We start from the raw sequence: 22568 nt of genomic DNA on the forward strand, positions 1-22568 counted from the left end.
CCCCCCCTCCCAGCAGTTCCCGCGAGCCTCCGGGCGCCGGGCTCGGCAGGATCCCTCCCTCCTCACCGGCCTCGGGGCTCGGGCTCGGGCGCCGGGGCCTTGGGGCGGGTCCCTGCAGCCCGCACCTGCCCCCGTGGGCGGAGCGCGGCGGCGACGCGCTGCCCCAGCCTCTGCCACCCGCCGCGCTAGCCGCGCGGCTCTCCAACACCCCCGCCCCGCCTGCTGCCGGCGCACCTCCGCTCCTCGGCGCCCGTCCTCCCTCCGCTAGCGGTCGGTCCGTCCCTCTGCCGGTCCTGAGCCGCGGCGCCTCGCACTTCTGACTCGAGTCCCCGCCGCCTCGCGCCATGGAGCCGGCCGCGGGCAGCGAGCGCCGCAGCCCCCCGGGCCCCGCGGTCCCAGCGCCGCCCCGGGGCCACGAGCCCTCGGCCGCCGCCCCCGGCCCGGGCCCGCAGAACTACCCAGCGCGAGAGCCGCCCAAGCCCGATGAGGAGCGGCAGCTGCGGATCAGCGAGAGCGGCCAATTCAGCGACGGGCTGGAGGATCGAGGTGAGCGCACGCCGGCACGGCCCCTTTCTCCCGGCCGGCCGGCGAGGCGAGGCGAGGCGCGGAGCCTCTGCTCCGGGCGCGCCTCTCCCGACTCGCAGGTTGGCGGGGCGCGGTGCTCGGCGCCTCGGGGCGCTCGGGGGCGCGGGGCCGGGACTTCCCCGCGAGGGCGCGGGGCGCGACAGCCCCACCTCCCGGGGCCGGCGCCGCCCGGGCAGCCGCTCCTTCTCCGGAGCCCCAGAACCGGGCAGCCTCCGGGCCGACCTCGCGCGGGCCCGTGCTCTCCTCTCGGCCAGCCCGCTGGAAAAGTTTGCGGGGGGCGTTTTTTTGCTTGTGGAGCCCCGTGCTCCTGGGGGACTGCGGGCCCGGCTCAGCTCGGAGGGTCCTCAGCTCGGTGCATCCTCCTTCCAAGCCCCCTTCGACCCCCGGCGGCTCCCCGGGAGAACTTCCGTCTGCGGGGTTAGCCTCGGGGAGCTGGTCCATAGAGCCTAGCTGGATGCCCTGGCGAGGCAAGTCCGGCGGCCCCCGGCCCTCACTCACAGGGGATCCAGTTTACCACGGGTCGCTGCCCCGGTGATGGGAGCAGAGGACCGGGGCACTTGTGCTTGGACCACCAACTTCCTCTGGATGGATGCCACTGAAACCTGGTGCTTTCTGGAGCGCACGTCCCCAGCCCCTCCTGAGACACTGGCCTGGAATCCCGAGAACGTCCCTTTCCTGGGAGGCCAACCTTAACTTCCCGACACACAGCCGATGCCCCCTTTGAGTTGCCCGCACGAAACCGGAGAGACTCCGTTGTTCATTCCCGTGCCTCTTCTCCTCCATCCCTCTTTCCCTCCCTGCTTCGTTTCCTTTCCGCCTGGAGGGAGCCGTTTTCTTGGCCACGTCTATATTCTCTGCTTCTTAATCCAAATTCAGCTCGGCCCCCTCAAAAAAGACTCAGTGCTTGGGCTAAAACCGGTTAGTGGCCGAAGCGGCATTCTTGCAGCCAGGCCCTTTTCAGGGGGAGCCGGCTCATCGCCACTCCACCCCCTTTTCTTGGAAGCCTCTTATTTTGTTGGCTGTGGCGGATTTTTATATTTTCGTCTTAGCAGGTTTTCCGTCCTATTCTTAGTATCTCCTGTACATTTTTATTCCGGTTTAGTGTTCGGATGCACGATCTTTTTCCTCTTAGAAATTTTAAACTGTGGCATGTGAGATAGAATGACATGGAAACAGCAATCCCAGAGAACCGGCCGGGATTGCTCCGGGAGAGCTGGGGCTGTTCCAGTCATAACGTGTGTTGCGGTTCCTCTCCCCCCTGTTCCGAGACAACTAGTTACTGTGACAGAGCCGAAGGTGGGTGACATCACCAGCACCCGACAAAACCCATCGGTTTTATTATGGGGCACGTTACTTACCTTTCCCTCTCTGCAACTAATATTGTAGGATTTAAACATTTTGTGTGGAAGAGCAACAGAAGAAGTCTGGGCTGAGCTTATTTTTGTTGCATTGCAGGTCATTTGTAAAAGCTGGCCTATTTCTCCCCACCCCACAAAACGGCAGGAGGAGAAAAAAGTGCCAGGGCGAGTTAATATTTAGCATCATTTTGTAGCTCGTGCTCAAGTGTAACAAGCCCTTGTGAATTAAATCTTAGGGTTCTTTTTCACTGGTCAAGTGAATTTCATTTTCCATTATATTATAGCATGAAAGCATTCACTGTTTATAAACTGTCACTGTGTGAAAGCACTGTATATCACACACAGCCTCTCTGTTAGGATAGACCCTGTCCTCCAAAGAACCCAGTGCCGTGTGGCATTGAAAGCTGAAAGTCAGTGTGACATTCTTTTGTTTGACCTATTGCTGACAGGAAAGAGTTAATGATGGATGAATCATTTTTATTAAATAGACCAAGTTACCTGGGGAGGCTTATTGTAATTTTTTGTGTTTGTGTTATTTTTTTCTTAAGGGGCTGCATCTTTCCCATATCGATTTTTGTATCCCTTGGGAACAGTTCGATTGCAGCTACCTTTTCCCTAATGGTGAGAGGGTTCGGGGAGGAGGAAGCCGAAGCACTCGCCTGCTGTGCATCTCTCCATCATGCCTGGCTTGCTTTTTTCTAGGCCTAAATATCTATAGGGTGTGTGTGGGGGGGGAGGGGGTGGGTACCCTGGACATGTTACCTGTATTTGTCCTTGTCCTAACTTCCTTTGGAGCTATTAGACCTGGTTTCAGACTGTGTCTAACTCCCATCAAAAGCTTGCTTTGTTAGCCAGTATTTTAGGACTTTAGAGGTATTTTCCCCTTAGAAGTGATGTGGGCTGCTTCCCAGAAACCCAGCTAGCTGATAGTGCAGTGCCATTTGGTTGAGCCTTGCAGTCAGGGAGCAAGAGTTCTGTGGTCTAAGACTTATAGGGGTTAGACACCCCACAAATAGGCTAAGTTTATCTTGGGATTTCCACCCCCATTCTTTTAATATCCACTCTTCTTAACACAAGTATTTTCCCTTCATTCTGCTCCAAATCCTAAGTAGGCTTAGAGTGTTACATCCTTCTGCATTTCTTACTACCTTTCTATATAATAAAAATTCCCCATTTTTCCAGAAAATCCAAGTGTGACTATTATGAGAAAGCAATTGGGACTAATTCATACTAGCATGGAAATGACTAATGGCTTCAACCTAACCACATATATTTGCATTTCCCTCTCAAATCCTAAGTTATCAGTCTTTCATTCATACAATGCTTACGCTTACTAATGTCAGGCCCAGATTACAAATATATGGAATCCGAGTGAGATTGGAGATCTGCATGTGGAGGCCAACTATGTTTAGCAAGGGACATAGCCCTGCATGCAATAAGCGGCCTGCCTTAGCTTCTCTAGGCTGGGCTGCCTTTTACTTGTGAAGCACAGCGTCCTGAAAACTTTAGGAATCCTCCTCACTGCTTGTGAGTTCGCGTGCAGCCAGTGTGGGGGCAGAGGTAGAGGCACCTGTATGTAGACAGGTCATTAATGGGTCTTTCTAGGTCATCATACTCCCCTTGGAGGAGGAGAAGTTTTTCCATTCTACGGGGAAAACCAGTAGGAGGAGATGATAAACAAAGGTTGGAAATGGGGAAGTACCTGCCTTCTTGGACAGTCTTCGCATTACAATTATTCCAATTTTTATTTTTTTATTAAAATGTTTTTTAATGTTAATTTTTTTATTTTTGAGAGACAGAGTACGAGTGTGTGTGTGGGGGGAACAGAGAGAGAGAGAGAGAGAGAGACAGACAGACACAAAATCTGAAGCAGGCTCCAGGCGCTGAGCTCTCAGCACAGAGCCCCATATGGGGCTCAGACCCACGGGCTGCAGGCTCATGACCTGAACTGAAGTCAGTTGCTTAACCAACTGAGCCACCCAGGCACCCCTAATTTTTAAAATGGAAAATCTCTCGTGGGGGACACACACAGGATCAGATCTGGGGAAGGATCTCCAGTCCTGCTGCTTTGAGGACTCAGGTGCCCTCTTAGGGCAGTGCAGCCCACGTGCGCCGACCCCTGAGACTCCTTGAGCAGAGTGCTGACTCCTTCAGCAGAGTGCTGGTTCGCTGTGGGGTGAAGCATGTGGCAGGTGTGTGTGGTCAGGACCAGTCCTATTGTTGCAAACAGCTGGCTTTGGAAGGAAAAATAAATGTTATACGGCAGAATGGAAAACCCAGATCATTGTCCTTTATCTTAGAAAATTAAATCCTCTAAAAGGAACCTTGTTTTTACCCCCAGTGGATAAGCCTCTTAAGATTGTTGGTGTCAGAATACATAGCAAATGAACTGCTTATTTGAGTCAGTACGTGAGTGTTACAGCTTCACTTCTCCTCAAAATGTCCAGAATGAAAGGAAAATTTTTATGTCCTTCTGGAAAAGGAAAATAAATGATTGGGAGGCTGTAGGACTCGCTTGATCTAGGTTGACTAGAACAGGAGACTGGGGTGATTGTCGTTGAAAATTAGAATAAGGTGTTGTATGGTAGCTAGGGGAAAAGTAGACAAAGGGAGAAAAATAGACAAGGGATTTTAATTTGAAATCATTTGTACCTAAGGCAGAATTTGAGAAGAGAGGTTTTTTCTTTTTTCATTCAAGTACATGTATTAAAGAAGGTTTGGGGAGATTTTTACAGTGAGGTAATAGAGATGTGTTTATATCTACCTTTTGCAACCTCTTCTACCTTTTGCTCTGATGTAAATCTACAGGTTTTGATTATTTAAAAATCTCTGGGCTGTAGGCTGGGTTCATTGGGCGGTCTCCTTGACATTTCCTCTTGCTTTGTTTAAGGACTTGTTCAAGGTGCTTGAGTCTGGGTAGTAAATGGAATTGAGAAGTTTTAACAGGGTCTTTGTTGTAATTTTTGAAGAGGGTGCAGTATTCAGGAGCCAGAAGCTGAGTGTGGCGCCCCACTGGTCAAATGGGATGATGTCTTTTACGTGGTGTGCCAGGTGTGATCTGTTGCATGCCATGAGACACTGTACAAATGGGTGCCTAAGCTTTGACCACCTCTTTCTTCATTGTTTGGAGCTGGTAGGATGAAGCTTCACCTCTGAAAGGTGTATTGTGGGCTATTCAGCCAGAGATGTTGTTCTAAGCTCCTATTGATACGGAATGTGTCACTGAATTTGGTTCTTCATGCAACTAAGAGATGCCATATACGATCTATTTCCAAAGAAGAAGAAAAAGTATAAATCAGGATCATGCTCAAGATGTTTTAGTCCTCAACCCAAGGCAAATGAAGCTTGAGCCTTGCCTCTTAAGACATCATGAATTTCTGTTGGTGTCAAGGACCCTCAACATTGAAAGCATCGGAGACAAAATCAAATCTTTCTTACACATGGCCTGCCCAGAAAGTGACCTCCAGTTTTAGCTTTCTTTAATAATCTGAAAGTTGTTTGACATAGCTTTGGTACAAAGCAATACATACTATAGAGCAGAAAAAGAAGAGAAGAAAACATGGCCTATAATGTAGGCCTGATGACTGTTGTTGGTTGTGATCAAAGAGAAATCCTCCTTCTCTTCCTGTTAATTGTTGAAGGAAGCAATGAAGGTATTTGGGGTCCGTGACTCTTTGGGAAAAGTTTCTTTACCGAGTTGGGGCGAGTTGGGGCGGTGCTGGTGGATCAATGCAAATCAATGCCTACAGCTGAGAGCCTGAATGCCCAGTTGAATGTGGACTAATTGTGCTGTTTTCTTAACTGAAGGGCCTTGTTAGGGCAACACTTACATAGCTGAGTTAATATGAGGGCAGGGATGACCGATATGGTGAGTGGGTCTGTGGGCTCCTTCTAAAGTGTACAAGTGCTGTCACACTGCAAGAATCCATGTCCCGTATTGCTAGAGCCTATGATTTTTCAAGAGATGCCAGAGAGCCTGATTTCCATGTGAACTCTCCTAATTGTTAAAACACAGCGTGGGCCAAACAAAACACATCTTGGCCCACAGGCTGTCAGTTTGCAATCCTTGGATAAGAAAGTGTAGCTCTGGCTGTGGGTTTCTTAATAAGGAAATGTCTAACTTCCTTTTCTCCTTGTTTTTGTCAGGCTTACTAGAAAGCAGCACTCGACTCAAACCTCACGAAGCCCAGAACTACCGAAAGAAGGCGTTGTGGGTCTCCTGGTTCTCCATTATTGTCACCCTGGCCCTGGCGGTGGCTGCCTTTAGTAAGTAGCCCGAGTCCTGCTGATCGATCCGTGCTGCTGTTGTGTGTTTTATTCTCTGACTCCTGTGGGATGTGCTTTTGCTTTTAGTTGACTATTATTGACGAGTAAATTTTTGTAGATGGTAAGAGAGTCAGGGTACTTATAAATTAGTAAAATGGCTTCTGTGCGGAGGGAAGAGGTGGTTAAGAAGAAATGGAGAGGGACACTGGGAGCCTTGGCTCTCATCAGTATGCCGGTTTGTGGCAGTGAATTCTGGCTGCCAGCTTGAATAGGGAAAATACTCTCTTGGTGGATGCCTTCAGCTTGGGCTGACATGTGACAAATCTATATCCTTGAGATTTGTATTTTGAGCCTAATGCAACCAGATGAGTACAATATTACAGTACATCCTCTCTCTGCCCCTTATATCTGTGTAAGGTTTGGATGAAAATCATGTGCACATTTTAATGAAAGAGAAATGGAGGTCCTTTGTCAAGTTTTCACTGGCAATGCAAGCAAAAACATTTATTACGATCAAGAAAAACTAAGATAATTGAACACTTTCTGCTTATGGATAATCTACTTTCTGTCTGTGGATAATCCTGTTTGGGTGTTAGGAAGCCCTCTGACATGCATTTTCTCAGCTAACATTTGCAGCCTGAAGAAATGCGCATGTGCTATTAATTCTTATTAATTGTGCAGTGGTTTATAAGCTTAAGCAATGACATTAAGCTTCATCTCAACCTTGGTAGAAACCACCATGTTTTTTAATGCTGGGGTGAGAGGAATGTACTTTGTGCATTTTGTGATTAATTCATTACCTTAACAGGAAGATCTATATTCTTAGTGATAAGTGTCATGCAAGATGTCTCATGTGACATTCCTCAGTGGGAGAAGAAAGGGCTGTGTCTGCTGGAAGGGCTGTGTCTGCTCTGTGTGTGTTTAAAATTCTATTCTGCACAGATTGGCTGCTGGAAGTTGGTGTTGGCTCCCAAGAGGCAATATTAGAATTTGACCAAATGCTCCCTGCAAAACTAGGCATATATTACTTGACGCAATTTATATTGGAAACACTGTACCTTATCTTGGCTCTAGAAAAAGCCAAACATTTAGAAGCAGAGGGTAATGCATTTCAGAGTATAAACATTTACAGTGAGCCAGAAATCTAATCAAGAGAAATTCTGATTCCTGAAAATAGCTCTTCCTTCCTTCCTCTTGCCTCCTTTTTTTTTTTTTTTTTTTTTTTTTCAAATGCTAAAGCAAGAATAACAAGTCCCTTTGAGGTCCCTGGAGGGTAATTTGGTTGTGGTGGCTGGTGGTGGGTTCTGGATCCACACCATCATTTACATATGTAAAGAAAGAGATGGTAGGAGGGGTGGTGATTTCCCAATAGAATAATAGTTATTCAGACTTGTCCATGTGCCTAATAGAGCTGTTTTGATTTTATCATATGGGTGTTTGAATGGGGACGTGACTGTGAAGAAATACTGAACGAGCCTTTCCTTTGGGAGAATACTACATTTGATATCCTTAATCTCATAACCAGGAAAAACTATGAGGAAATTCTGGTTTCATATGTCATGCCTGATCAGTTGGGTTATCTTGAAAATTTTGTTCCATTTCCTTGAATAGGAAGAGACTGTTGCATAATGCATATGGAATTAGAATGTTGCTTTTGAAAAGGGTTTTCTTTTTTTTCTAAAACGATTTTAACTCTTTAGCAAGTATTTCATTTAAATCCTCTAAATTCTTGCCTATAAAATGTTGGCATTGGCCTATCATATCATGATCTGTGTTAATTTCTGTAATACATTCAGTTTATTCCCAAGTTGGTTTCAAGTTAAATGAAAAAATGTAGGAGTTCTATTTTTCCCCACTTTAACTATGAAGAGTAGCTTTATTGTGTGTGTGTGTGCGTGTGCACGCACGTGTGCATTTATATTTCATATTTTATTTTTATTTATTTATTTATCTTTCTTAACATTTATTTATTATTAAGAGAAAGATACAGACAAAGCATGAGCATGGGAGGGGCAGAGAGAGGAGGAGACACAAAATCTGAAGCAGGCTCCAGGCTCTGAGCTGTCAGCACAGATCCGGACGCAGGGCTCGAACCCACAAACCGCGAGATCATGACCTGAGTCAAAGTCGGACACCCAACCAACTGAGCCACCCAGGAGCCCCTATAGTTCATATTTTAAAGCTTTGTGCTCCTCTCTGGTTGTATTGTTTAGGGTTGTTCCTTTTACCCTTTAGGTTCCTAAATGTATTTGTAATATTAAATATTTAAAACACTTTTTAAAGCAACATTTACATGTTGGTAGACTTAAAAAAATTTCATTTATTTATTTATTTTTTTCTTTTGAGAGCACACAAGAGAGAGTGCATTCACGTGAGCAGGAGAGGGGCAGAAAGAGGGAGACACAGAATCCGAAGCAGGATTATTTATTTTGAGAGCACACAAGCAGGTGAAGGGCTGAGAAGGAGAGACAGAGAAGCCCAAGCGGTCTCTGCACTGTTAGCTGGGAGCCTGTTGCAGGGCTTGAACTCTCAAACCATGAGATCCTGACCTGAGTTGAAGTCGGACACCCAACTGACTGAGCCCTCCAGGTGCCCCATTATATTAAAAAAAAAAATTGTCACAAGAACGCTGATCCCCTCCCCACTCTTATTTTCCAGGGAGGCTGTTGACAGAGATGTGGGATGAAATGGGGTAGGTTAGCTTGGTGAACTCCTGCGTTATCCAACGAAATGGTTAGGTTGGACCAGTTAGTCTTTATATTTATTTATTTATTTATTTATTATTTTTTTAATGTTTACTTATTTTTGAGAGTGAGACAGAGTGTAAGCTGGGGAGGAGCAGAGAGAGAGGGAGACACATAATCCCAAGCAGGCTCCAGGCTCTGAACTGTAGGCACAGAGCCCGATACGGGGCTCGAACTCACTCACTGCGAGATCATGACCTGAGTTGAAGTCAGATGTTTAACCAACTGAGCCACCCAGGTGCCCCTATTGAACAGTTAGGCTTTTTAAAGAGAATTGCTGTTGAATAACTAACTACCTGTGATGCTTTGAGATGGCAGAGAAGTCTTTGCATTTGTGTGTGTGTGTGTGTGTGTGTGTGTGTGTGTGTGTGTGTGTGTGTGTGTTGACAGGGGCTGATAATCATGGCAATGAGAAGAAGGCTAGTAATCATTATGTCTTGCCACTCTGGGAGAAGGAGGAACATCCATCCTTGTATGGAATCAGTACGCAAGATTGTTGAATGAATGACCTGAGAGAGATTTAAAAAAAAACAAAACACTTTTCTTTCTTTCTTTTTTTTAATTAAAAAAAATTTTTTAAATTTATTTTTGAGAGACAGAGACAAAGCATGAGCTGGGAGGCAGAGAGAGAGGGAGACACAGAATCCGAAGCAGGCCCCAGGCTCCGAGCTGTCAGCACAGAGCCTGACGCAGGGCCTGAACCCACGAAACATGAGATCATGACCTGAGCCGAAGTCGGACGCCCAACTGAGTGGGCCACCCAGGCGCCCCATTTTCTTTTTGTTTTTAAAATCAGGTGGAAGGAAAATATTTATTAGAAAAAGACAAATGTGATCTAAAGGTTTATTTAAATACCAGGTTTAGATCTCATTTATTTTACAAACTGTTGACATGTTTTTGGGACAGTCCGTTCCTCATCATGGCCATTCTCTTGCTAAGGGCAGTGTCTTGGAGTGGCATCTACCATAGTCACTTGGAATTCCCATCTTGATCTCCTTACCTGCCATTTTCTATTTTATCCTGGATGCTGATTTTTGCTAAGCATCTTCTAAAGAAATGCTCTTGTCTTTTTTGTGTTTGGAAGTGATGATGGATTGTGTAAGTTTTAGGGATGCTTCTTTTCTCAGCCTGTTGGAAAGGTTCATATCTTTTACATAGGATGTACATTGCAAATAAAGACCCTTCACCTCCTGTTAAGCTTCCAGGTACTCAGGTATGCTGGTATGCTGTGTTTTCTCAGGTTAGTAATTCCTGAAAGACTAGCTTTGGTCAGCATTACCAAGTTATATCTGTGATAAATCAGTTGTGTACGTAACTATGGTTGACATTCTCATGTCTGATATAGCTTGAAAAATTAAGTGAGCTTTCAAAGTTTGTGACTTGAAAGTGTCTTGAAAAGAATGTGTGCTTTGAAAGGGATATGGATCATTTGTGATAATACTTCGTAATAAAGAGATTTTGGACCCGTTAAAAATGCCGATATAAGACCAGATGGTAATACATCTTGAATATTGCAGAAAGAGCCCTAGTTTGGTTTTAAAATTGGTTCTGTTTATAATCGGTAGGCAGCACGGAAAATGCCAATCGTGTTAGGGACAAAATGAAAAAAGTCTATTTTAATAGTAAGGCTAGAAAGAGAACAGAAGTTGTGTTTCAAAACTCAGGGTTTTGACATCATTGATGTCTTTGTCGGAATGATTTAGGAAGATGCATTCTGACTCTTTTTTGAGGTTTGAATGAGTGCAAGTTAATTTTGAGTCACTCAATACACGTTCTGTGGGGAATGAAGATATATTTGAAACATTCTCAGGGGAAAAACTTTCCTAAGATACCTAGCTCCATTAAATAAAAAAAAGTACTCCAAACTAAGATCCCAGAAAAAGCTCACTCAAAAATTTAGTGAATCAATAGATTTAAGAATTAGAAAAAATTTTTTGAAAGGGATGGTTTTCTTTTTATATGTGGGGATTTAGAAAAGAATGTATCTGATTTTAGTGTGAACTCTTGTCCCTTAAAAGTGATTGGATAAATGGACTTACTTCTCTTTATTTGTAAATTGTGAGGCCTCGAGTGGATTACACACGTCTTCTATAAACCCAGCAAAGCAGGTCTGAGAATTTTCTTAGTTAATCTCAATCTGTCATTTGACATATTGTGAGATGGGGAAGGCATGACACCCTCCAGTGGTTTCTGAGAGTAACATCTGAATAGTGACAGTGGCCTGCAAGGTCAGGCCTGACCTGGCCTTTGCCCCCCTTTCTCAGACAGCCCAACCTTTCCTTAGGACTGGAGAGCATGTCTTTGAGGCAAGCTCATCTTCCCACCGATCTCTACGTGGTTGACCCCTCAAAGAAGCCTCACCAGGCACACAGACTGGACCCATCCCCCACAGGCATGTGATCCATCACACTGTGTATTTTCCTCATTGCAGTTTTTCTCATTGTGCCCCACCTCCGTTAGATAATGTCATATGTGAGGCCCAAGTCTTTTGTGCCATGTCCTGTAAACACGCACTTCACATTCTGCTTGAAGAATGATCTTTTGTGTAGCTTGTTGATCTTTTTATTGATAAAAACAGTATATGCACATGATAAAAGTTCCTGAGACCAAAGACACAGAGTGCAAATCTCTGTCCCATCCTAAATTCTTTCTTCCCCAGATCCTGCTGCTTGTGGACTAGCTTTGTTGCCAGTGCCTCATATCTTCTTCAAGAATATGTGTGAGTTTATAAGCCTAGAGACACCCAGCTTATGGTTGCTACTTATGTTAGATAGGGTGTCTTATCCCTGCTGGTCTTAGAGTTAGCACGGGCCTCTTCACAGGCTGCTGTTTTCACAGTTTAGTTGAAGTGGATTTGATGTGGAGAACCTTCAGGAACAACTTCCCAACCACCGTCTGGCTGCCACTTCTGAGGCGGGTGACGTGGTGAGGGGGATGTGGGCAGGAAGCTTGTGAGCCACATCCTGGGGGTGTTCAGTGGGATAACTTGCTCCTGTCAGTGTGCCGGGTGAATGATAACTACGGGTGCTTCTGAGAGGTGGAAGCCAGGAGGGGAGAACAGGCCGAAGTGCGGAAATGTGGTGGGGAACCTCATCCTGACAAAGCTCCCTGCCCCCAGGTTCCTCCCTCATACCCTCAGGGCCATATCGTCAAGGATTCTCTGAGGGCACTAGCTCACTGAGGGCACATGGAATATGGAGTGGCATTTTAGTCAGATCCCTTTGCCTTGCTTTCCATGAGGCCCCCGGTGGTCTTGACCCTCCCTCCTGGCTGGACTCCTCTTCTCGTCTCCCATCTTCCTGCCACTCCAGCCCACAAATGTTCTTTCTTTTTTTTTTTTTTTATTTTTTTTTTATTTTTTTTTTATTTTTTTTTTTCAACGTTTATTTATTTTTGGGACAGAGAGAGACAGAGCATGAACGGGGGAGGGGCAGAGAGAGAGGGAGACACAGAATTGGAAGCAGGCTCCAGGCTCTGAGCTGTCAGCCCAGAGCCTGACGCGGGGCTCGAACTCCCGGACCGCGAGATCGTGACCTGGCTGAAGTCGGACGCTTAACCGACTGCGCCACCCAGGCGCCCCCCACAAATGTTCTTGTAGTACCCCAAACCTTGTGTCCTGCCCTTGGCCCCAACACCATGCACCCTCAGATGCTCTTTGTTCTTGACCCCACCCTTTGTTTCCTAGTTAAATTTTAAATTGTGATCAAAGATCACCTCTTCCAGGAAGCCTTCCCTTGCCCTCCATGCTGATTTAAATTATCTTTGGTTCCTGTAGCCCATTGGACACCTGTCAGTCAGAAACTTGACATAATACTTGAAACATTGAATTACTGCTCTTTGCACACTCCTCAAAGGTAGGGGCCCTGTCTTCTCCAGTCTGTATTCTTAGCCCCTGATACAGTTCATACTCAGATATCTGGTGACCTGCACTAATTTTTGATCTCTCCCTGCTGAGGCCTCCATGGCTGCAGCAGGTTCAGGATGTATGTTTGCAGGTAAAGATCCCAGAAAAAGGAATAGTGACTTTTTCAAGTGAATGAAAATAGGGGGAAACTGCAACTTCGTAAATAGTTGGGATGCCAGAGCCCCTTGTCTCCCCCTCTTCCTCCCCCCACCCTCCGCTTCTTCTTGGATAGAAGGGTCCAGGGTTCTATGGAAAGGGCCTCCTTTGCTGCTGTTCGGAGAGTACATCTTCCCCAGATGACGTACTCGTAGCTGCTGTTTCTACCTGCATGTTCTGCCCCCCTTTCTCTCTGTGTGCTGCATACAGCATTTAATTAAAAACGTGTCCAGAGTCATCAGCACAGGGGTGTCCTCGTCACACAGCCGTGGCAGTGGCCCGGGAGCTGGGTGGTGAGCCCCAGCTGGACTCCTCTCAATAGGCCCAGCAGGTCCTTGCCTCTCCTTGCTTGAGCCCTGGGCACAAATTTTCCCTGTGGGAAATTTGTGAGGGCTTTCCCTACTGCCTCTCAGTCACTTTTGAGTCATCTTGGTTGGCCAGTTGGAGAGGAAGGGGTTTTTCGGGTCTGCTTGTATTCCAGGGCTGTGATTTCATCCTCTGGGAGTTGTCTCTTGAAGGTGAATTTCGGTGTAGCTGCTCCTGGACAAGAGGTTATTTTCTGGTACTCTGTTCCCAGGGGTCAAAGTGTAGGCATAGTGAGATTTGGAAATGATTGATGAAGCCAGAGGGAGGCAGAGAACCTCTGTCCCCAGGAAAGGAAGCTGTTCCTCACTTGACACCATCTTCCATACCCAACTGCCCATCCTTCTTCCCAGCTAGTGAATGTGTTCATCCAGTCCTTACTGAGTACCTGTTGGCAAAGCACAGTCTGCTGTGCCAGGTGACACAGAGGACGTTGGGAAGTGGGACAGTCCTTCAGGCCCCTGGAAGAGCTCAGGTCTCCTGGGAAGATGAGTCTTATAGTTGTCAGGGCAAATGATAGGGCAGTGGGGTAGGATAGATAAACTGGAACCTGCTCATCCTCCTCTGTTAGACACATAGAATACTCAAGAAAAGACATCACTGATCTGTTAGAGGCAGGACAGTCTCCAGCCCCCAGGAGCCCTCTGCTGCCCACAAAGGATGAGTTGAAAATCAGAGCTATTGATACAGAATATGGGATATTCCCTGGGGTGAGAATTCGTGAAGATTGCAGGGCTCAGTAGGAGGGGCTTGGGTTGTGATGTCCATACAGGGCTGAAACGTAGTGGCAGAAGTTTTTTGGGGATGCTTTAACAAAGCATTACACACAAAGAGGCTTATACAACAGGCATTTATTTTCTTTCAGTGCTGGAGGCTGGAGTCCACGATCAGGGTGTCGGCACTGTTGGTTTCTCCTAGGGCTTCTCCCCTTGGCTTGTAGAGGGTGGTCTCCCCACTGTGTCTTCACCTGATCTTCCCTTTGTGTGTATCTATGTCCTAATTTCCTGTTCATAAAAGGACACTGTTGGATTAGGGCTCACCCTGGTGACCTCATTTTAACTTCATTCACTCTTTAATGACCCCATATCTAAACACAGTCACATTCTGAGGTATTGGGGGTTAGGTCTTCAACATATGAAATTGGTGGGGGGTTGGGGGAAGCCACAATTCAGTCCATAACAATGGCCTTGGCCAGCACCAGACAGGTGGAAGAAACTAAGTTCTCAGAATAAAGTAAGTACACTAGAGGACTTGACCTTCAGTAAAAGGGTGGACCACAATAAACCTATCCACCACCAAGACAATGAGGAAGGTTGTCTGTCGCAGCATAGCTCTGTGTGGAGTGAGGGTAGGGGAGCCTTCCACTAGAATTTATAACCATGAGACTGACTTCATCTATATTTGTGTTTGGAGTTTTCATAGATCAATATACTAGGAAATAGACTCTGAGATTTACTGCAGGAAGTGCATTAAATTGCCAGTGCTGGAGGGGTGCGGGGCTGGAGGAGGTTGTCAGGAATAATACATGAAAGGGAGCAAGGGCAGCAGGATTGGGCAGAGTGAGAATTTGAACTTCAGTGCTGTTGCCTTGTAGTTTTTCCCCAGAGGGACTTAGGAGCTGGGATGGCCCTGCAGTTGTCCAACTGAGCAAGAAGGCCAGACGAGTGTGGAGGGGCTGCCCCAGGGAGAGGTATAACCTTGGGAGAAGTGTAACACCGGGAGAGGCAGTTTCTTTCTGTAGAGAGTATAGGGCAGTTCAGGAGAAGGATGCAGCTATGGGCCATCAGCAGCCCTCACCTCTGGCAACCAGGAGAACTGAGTGCCCAGATCTTGAGGGAGGATCCGAGAGATACACCATGGCATCCACTATAAGAGTTTATACTACCCACTTAGCCTAAGAACTCTCAAGCTGAGATACAACATGGATGTGGTCTGAGGTTGGAAATGCTCTGGAGTGTCTGAAAGAAGCATATGGAGAGCCTCAACTAAGGCCCAGCAGTGTCTCATGGATGAAGCTCTACCGAAGATGAACTCACAATCTAACATTGATTAGCTCCTGGAGAAAAGGTCCATAGGACTGAGAAACATTCAAGCAGCATGATTAGAACTTAAATTCGAGATAAGAGAATTACTGACAAATTCTCTCTCCCCTGTCTTCCTCTCGCCAACCATTTTACTTCTTCTAATGGATTCTTTTATTTACGTATACAGTTGATCCTTGAACAGCATGGGTTTGAACTGCATGGGTCCACTTTTATGCAGATTTTTAAACATAAATACAGTACTGTAAGTGCATTTTCTCTTCTTTATGAGTTTTTAAATAACATTTTTTCTCTAGCTTATTTTATTAGAAGATGACAATATAAAATACATATAACATACAAAATACGTGTTTTTGTTAGTGGTAAAGCTTCTGGTCCACAGTAGGCTATTAGTAGTTAAATTTGGGGGGAATCAAAAGTTATATCTGGATTTTTGACTATACGGTGGGTCAGTGCCCCAACCACTGAGTTGTCCCAGGGTCAACTGTATATGTATAAATAACAGGCTTCGTGATTGTGTGTGTGTCTTTAGCCATTATTTGTTGACTTCTCACCATGAAAGATAATTTACTCTTATACCCTCTTCCTGGCCCCATACAAACATGCTGACTTCTGAGTTTTTATCCTTGCATAATAGCCATACTTGGCATTATTATGACTATATAAATCCTGCTCACAGAGACATATGGTGAAGAACGATTACTTCTTGCCTGCCCTATTTTTTATTCTCTCTGATTTTAATATCTGTTTTGTTTATTCCTGTGTTTGCTTTTCTCTGAATCTGTTTCTTATTGAAGTTGAACTCAGCATTTCTCTTCCAACCTCAACTTCCTTGTGGCATTTTCAGATGCATAGATAATTCTATCAGCCTCTTCTTGAAGAAATCCCTCAGAGCCGATTGACATTCTCGGATTCGTTCTGGTTGCCCTTTTGATTTGGTGCATAGCTGTGCCCTGGGATCACCTGCGATTCACCACCTCTTGGGGTATTCCCTTTATTTCTCTCCTCTGTTGAATTTCCTGTCTCCTGGATGCCATGTTTTTCTCTTCTCTGGTTGGTATAAACCCATTTGGAGGAAACGCAACTTCTCCTAGCTCCCTGGGAAAGTGGCATGCAGGGGGTGAAGCTTTCAAGCCTGAAATGTTGTTAATATATCTTGACACTTGATTGATGGCTAAATAGAAACTTCTCATTAGGAAACAGTGTTCCTTAAGAGTTTTGAAGATTTTGCTCCATTCTATTCTTTTTCTTGGTGTTGGTATTAAAGTCCTAAACTAGCAAAAATCCTAATCCTTTGCATGAGACTCATTGTGGTGGGGTCTTTTTCAACCAGGTACCCCCTACTTTTGTTTTCTATTTGCTCTACTTCTGGGAAATTGACTCAACTTTATGTTCCTACCTTTCTATTGAACTTGTCATTGCTACTGTCAAGTTTTGCTTTAAATTGTCTGAGTGTTCCTTTTAAAAGTCATCCAACTCTTATTGATCTTTCTAATAGATCTTATCTTTTTGAGAAACTATTAGTGATAGTTAAAAAAAAACATCTTTTTTGTTTCTTGTCTTCTCCCAAGATTCCTGTCCCCCCCCCCCACTTCTGCCTTGGGTTCATCATTCATGTTAGGGGAGGGATCCTGTGAGAGGTGATCTTTGATACTTTGCTCATAGTGACAGTGAGTGTTAAACTGACCAGAGCTCCAAGCTTGTGCTGGCTTTTACTGTAGAGACACAGACTGTTTCATTGGAGTTTCTGGTTTAACATTTCTAGATCTGTCCCCTTGGGTTGCACATGTTCCCCAGAGGAGGGCCTTCTGATCTGGCTGGAGTTTGAGCACCTGACTGCCTGAATTCTGGAAGCTGAGTTGAGGAGGAAGATTTTGATCTCTCAGTATTCTACTTGGAATTCTTAACTTTGCTATTTTCAGTTTGGTTTTCCCACCTTGAGCTGAGCCTGGTGTCCCTGACACCGGAGGCTGTTGTACCTCATCCAGAAGATAAACCTCCAGTCATCTGATGGCAGAGTTTGGGGTGGGGGCAGGGTATTGCCTTTTGGTGCAGAACTGGGGAGGGAATCCAGAGAACTGCTTGTCCACCAGGCCTTGTACCAAACACACTATTTTCAGTCTTGTCTTTGTTACATCTTGCTACCAGTTTTCTGTTTCCTGGTGTCCTGAGGTGTAAATTGGGTTGCCTTTTTGCTTTCGCAGGGCTGTCTTAGGAATTTGCTTTCTGGAGTCTGTTAAATAAATTACTACTTGCCCATATGTTTTCTACCTTCTAAAAATAGTTCTTGTTGCCTCCTCTATCTTCTTTTTCTAATGAGTTTTCTTAAAAAAAAAAATCCCTCTACTCTTAGTTTAGCGGGTATTTTAGAGGAAGCAAAAGTAAACGTGAGGAACTATGCTGCCACATTTCTCTGGAAATGTTAAACAGAGCAATTTGTAATGAAATATATAGTAAGTGAATCAGAAACCATTGAGACATAGTTAGTGAACCAAAATATAGTCTGAGGAACTTACCCAGAATATAGCACAAAGTGATACTTCCCTTTCATATTTTCTATTCAAGAGACGTGGAAGATAGGAAAAGTTCCAATGGAAACAAGTAAGAATTCTGATAGCAAAGAAGAGAGGAAATAGAGACTAGTGTTTTTACGAGTGTCGGAGACTGGGAATTGATGGGAGGGATGGAGTACTTCTCAAACCATTGGAGGGAAAAATAAATGAGGAAACAGACTTTCTTCTATAGACAGCTGAAGTGAAAAAAATGGCACAAAAAAAGGAAAACAAAATGTAGAAATCAACCCAAACATTTCAGTAATTAAAAAAGTATAAATGGAGGGGCCCCTGTATGGCTCATTCGGTTGAGCATCTGACTCTTGATTTTAGCTCAGGTCATGATCTCGTGATCCGTGGGATTGAACCCCATGTCAGGCTTTGCACTGACAGCATGGAACCTGTTTGGGATTCTCTCTTTCTCCCTCTTTCTGCTCCTACCCCACTTGCATTCTCTTTCTCTCTCTCTCTCTCTCTCAAAAAAATAAAAAATAAAAAAAAAAGTATACGCGGATTAAATCCATCAGGTTAAAATAAGACATAGATTGGATTTTAAAAATCTATGGCTCTACTGTTAATAGGAGACAAATTAAAAACAGAAGGTCACAGAATGGCTTAACTAGAGGGACAGAAAAAGATCTATCTGGCAAATACCAATAGAATCAAGTTGGTGTAAAAAAAATCAAGTTAGCATAGCTATATTAATCAGGGAAAATAGACTTAAAGACAAAAACATTATTAGGCATTAAAGGGTGTAACTATATAAACAAAAGGGTCAATCCATCGTGGAGAGAAAACATTTGTGAGTTTGTATACATCAGAAACACTCCAAGGCACCTAACTGAAAATTGGTGGAGTTACAGGTAGAAACGAACAAATCATAATCATAATGGTAGCCTTTATTGTAGATCTTCTAGTAGTCAGTAAATGAAAGATAAAAAATTAGCCAAGACATTAAAGATTTAATTTTTTATTTTGAGAGAAAGGGAAGGTGCGAGTAAGGGGCAGTGAGACAGAGAATCCCATAAGGGACAGAGAGAAACTGAGAGAAGTGGGGCTCACCCAGGGCTTGTGCTTTTACCTGACACGGGGCTAGTGTTCACGTGATGCACAGCTGGAGCTCACCTGATGTGGGACTTGAACTCACAAACTGTGAGATCATGACCTGAGCTGAAGTCAGATCCTTAATGACTGAACCCACCCAGGCACCCGAAGATTTGACTTACATAACTGAACATTTTTCAAACATTTTTGACTGCTGTCCTTAGTGAGATAAGCATATGTGGCCTCGTATAAATGAACTTACGTGTATATATACTACATGTCATCATATGTAAGGCTTTTTTTTTTTTTTTAAGTTTATTTAGTTTGAGAGAAAGACAGCACAGGCCCAGGAGGGAAAGAGAGAGGGAGGAGAAAGAGAGAATTCCAGGCAGTCTCCTCACTGTCAGCTCAGAGCCCGACTTGGGGCTCGAACCCATGAACTGTCAGATCAAAATCTGAGCTGAAACCAAGAGTCCGACATTTAACACACTGAGCCACCTAGGCATCCCCCCGCTTTATTTTAAAGTTTATTTGTTTTGAGTCAGCAATAGAGAGAGAGAGAGAGAGAGAGAGAGAGAGAGAGAGAGAGCGTGAGCGAGCGCATGCAGGGGAGGGGCAGAGAGAGGGAGAGAGAGAATATCCCAAGCAGGTTCCTCACTGTCTGTACAGAGCCCGATGCAGGGCTTGAATTCACAAACTGTGAGATCATGATCTGAGCTGAAATCAGGAGTCCGATGCTTAACCAACTGAGCCACTCAGGTGCCCTTATGTGTAAGCTTTTGATTATAATATGCAACATGATTTTTTGTGCTACTAGGAAATTTTTAAAAAGTGCGGCCATTGAGCTATATCATGTAATTCATTGTGTGAGTGACCTGATGTCAGATATATTAAAATTAGGAAAGAAAAGTGATGTGCGCTATGATCATTTCTCTTTTCCCTCATTTAAAAAAGTGCTAGTCACAACCTATTTGATTGATCTTATGCCCCACTAGTGAGTTTTAACGTTTAGTTTAAAAAGCCCTGGTCCGGGGCGCCTGGGTGGCTCAGTCGGTTAAGCGTCTGACTGCAGCTCAGGTCATGATCTCGCGGATCTCGCGGTCTGTGAGTTCAAGCCCCGCGTCGGGCTCTGTGCTGACTGCTCAGAGCCTGGAGCCTGTTTCAGATTCTGTGTCTCCCTCTCTCTCTGACCCTCCCCGGTTCATGCTCTGTCTCTCTCTGTCTCAAAAATAAACGTTAAAAAAAAAAAATTAAAAAAAAAAAAAAAAAGCCCTGGTCCAATAGGTCAATATAGAAGCATGCATTCTACAGTATGTTTTAACGTCATGTAACATGTATAAAAGGTGACCACTTCCATAGTGAGAAAGAAAGGTTCATCAAATTACTAAGATGGGTATTTTATAGATTGTATTCTCTGCCTACAATGCAATGATCATTTGAAATCAAATATAGCTAAAATACCCCTATAGATTATGATTTATGTTGGGAAATTGAACACATTTCTGAGCATTTCAAGGAGAAAAGTTTTATTAAATATTAAAAAGTACTTTGAACTTAAAGTAAGAAACTGAAATTGGTGAACAAAACTGCCTAAAACAGAGGCTAGGAAACAGAAAAACAATCATCCGCAGTAAGTGGAAAAAAAAGAAAATAATGCATTTAAAAGTACAAACTAATGAAAGAAAATGATAACAGTAGAATCCACAAAACTAAAAGCTAATCAAGAATAATAAAACATGCTGAACTCTGGTAAGATTGATCACAGAAGAATAGCAATGAATAAAAAGTAATGAGAAAAAAGAATTTAGAAAATGAGACTATTGTTATATGTTTTATGTCTATAACTTTGAAAGTTGAGGTGAAATGCAGAGTGTCATAGAATAATAATCTGCCAAGATGTCTCAAGGAAAAAAATGCCCAAGTACACCTGATTTAAATTTAAACAGTTACTGTAGGCCAGTGGTTTTGCATCCCCTTCCATTCCCGTTCCATTCTGTCAATATCAGGACACATTTTTGATCATCACAACTTGGAGTAGAGATACTCCTGACATCTGGTTGGCAGAGGCTGGGGTTGCTGCTACAAATCCTATAATATACAGGACAGGCCCCCATGACAAAGAATTATCTGGCCTCAAATGTCAGTAGTGCCGAGGTTGAGAAGCTGATCTAGGCTAACATGTTTTTTTTTTTTTTATTGGTGCTTTTATGAATATTCTAGCGTCAGATAATCCTAACCTCATGTACTCTGTTCCTACAGCAAAAGAAGGAAAGCTTCTATATCATTCTGAGATTAGTACTAACTTGATACCCAAACCAAAGACCATAGGGAAGAATTTATAGATCAGTATCCCTCATGAATACAGATGCAAACATCTTAAGATATTAGCAAACCGAATCTCTTCATGTTTATGTAACGAAATAATAAATAACCATCAATAGCAATGCTGTTTATTTTAGGAATGCAAGAATGGTGTAATTGAAGTATTACATTATTCACCATGATTGTAAGCGAAGAGGAAAAATATACAATTAGTAAGTATACAAAATGCATTTGATAGAATTCAAGGCAAGATAAAAACTTGAAGCAAACTAAGAAGGGGGAATTGTTTGAATGTGATAAAGAATTTCTAACCTAAAACAACAACAATTGTTAAGTGGTAAATATTAGAAGCAGCCCCTTAAAATCTGGAATGAAGATAAGAATGCCTGCTATTACCAGTTACTCTCAACATTATTCTCGATGCCCTAGCCAGTATAGAAAAGAAGTAAAAGTATATAGAATGGAGAGGGAAGAAAAGTAACCACTACTCATGGAATTATAGTCTATGTAGAAAAGCCAAGGGAGCCTGCAGACACTACTAGAAGAAATAAGAAACTTTAGCAAGGCTAGTGTGGATGGATAGAAGTTTAATATACAAAAATCAATTGTGTTCTTCTATAATGGCAACACAGAAGTAGAACTTTGAACTGTCATAAGAAACTATTCCTTAAAAAAAATTTTTTTTAATGATTATTCATTTTTTGAGAGAGCATGCAAGAGCGAGTGGGGGAGGGGCAGAGAGAGAGGGAGACAGACTCTGAAGCAGGCTCCAGGCTCTGAGCTGTCAGCACAGAGCCGGACAGGAGGCTCCAAACCAATAACTGTGAGATCATGACCTAAGTCAAAGTTGGACGCTTAACCGACTGAGACACCCCAGTGCTCCTGTCCTTTTTTTAATGTTAAAATTTTCTTTTAGTGTTTATTCATTTTTTGAGGTGGGGGGAGGGGCAGAGGGAGAGAGGGAGACACAGACATAAGGAACTATTTCCTAGAGTTAAAAACCAAACAGAATCTAATATATGTACAACTCCTTAGTGGAGAAAACTTGTCAAAACTTTAAAAACTAGGGCAGATTGTGATATTTTTTAGGGACCAAGGAAGTTGGTTCCAATAGACCAATGAAGTCGAATAGGGAGTTCAGAAATAGTACCACACATACATGGGAATTCGATATGTGAGAGAGGCATCATTGCTCATCACACATTAGGGAGCACAGTGATGATACTGGGACA

At 44.0% G+C, this 22568-nt stretch overlaps 1 protein-coding gene across 1 annotated transcript in view; it reads left to right on the forward strand.

Moving 5' to 3' along the window:
- Window positions 1-344: 344 nt before the first annotated feature.
- Window positions 345-22568, forward strand: part of TMEM163 (transmembrane protein 163) — a 240212-nt gene continuing 217988 nt past the window's right edge. The window contains exons 1-2 of the mRNA XM_047084132.1: window positions 345-546; window positions 6090-6209. Of these exons, the coding sequence (XP_046940088.1) occupies window positions 345-546; window positions 6090-6209 (322 nt within the window). The remainder of the gene's footprint in view (window positions 547-6089; window positions 6210-22568) is intronic.

This window comes from Lynx rufus, unplaced genomic scaffold, assembly GCF_022079265.1.
Source record: "Lynx rufus isolate CCGP_SWC_20201006 ecotype Redwood Valley unplaced genomic scaffold, mLynRuf1.p SCAF_2, whole genome shotgun sequence".
NCBI classification, from domain to species: Eukaryota; Metazoa; Chordata; class Mammalia; order Carnivora; family Felidae; genus Lynx; species Lynx rufus.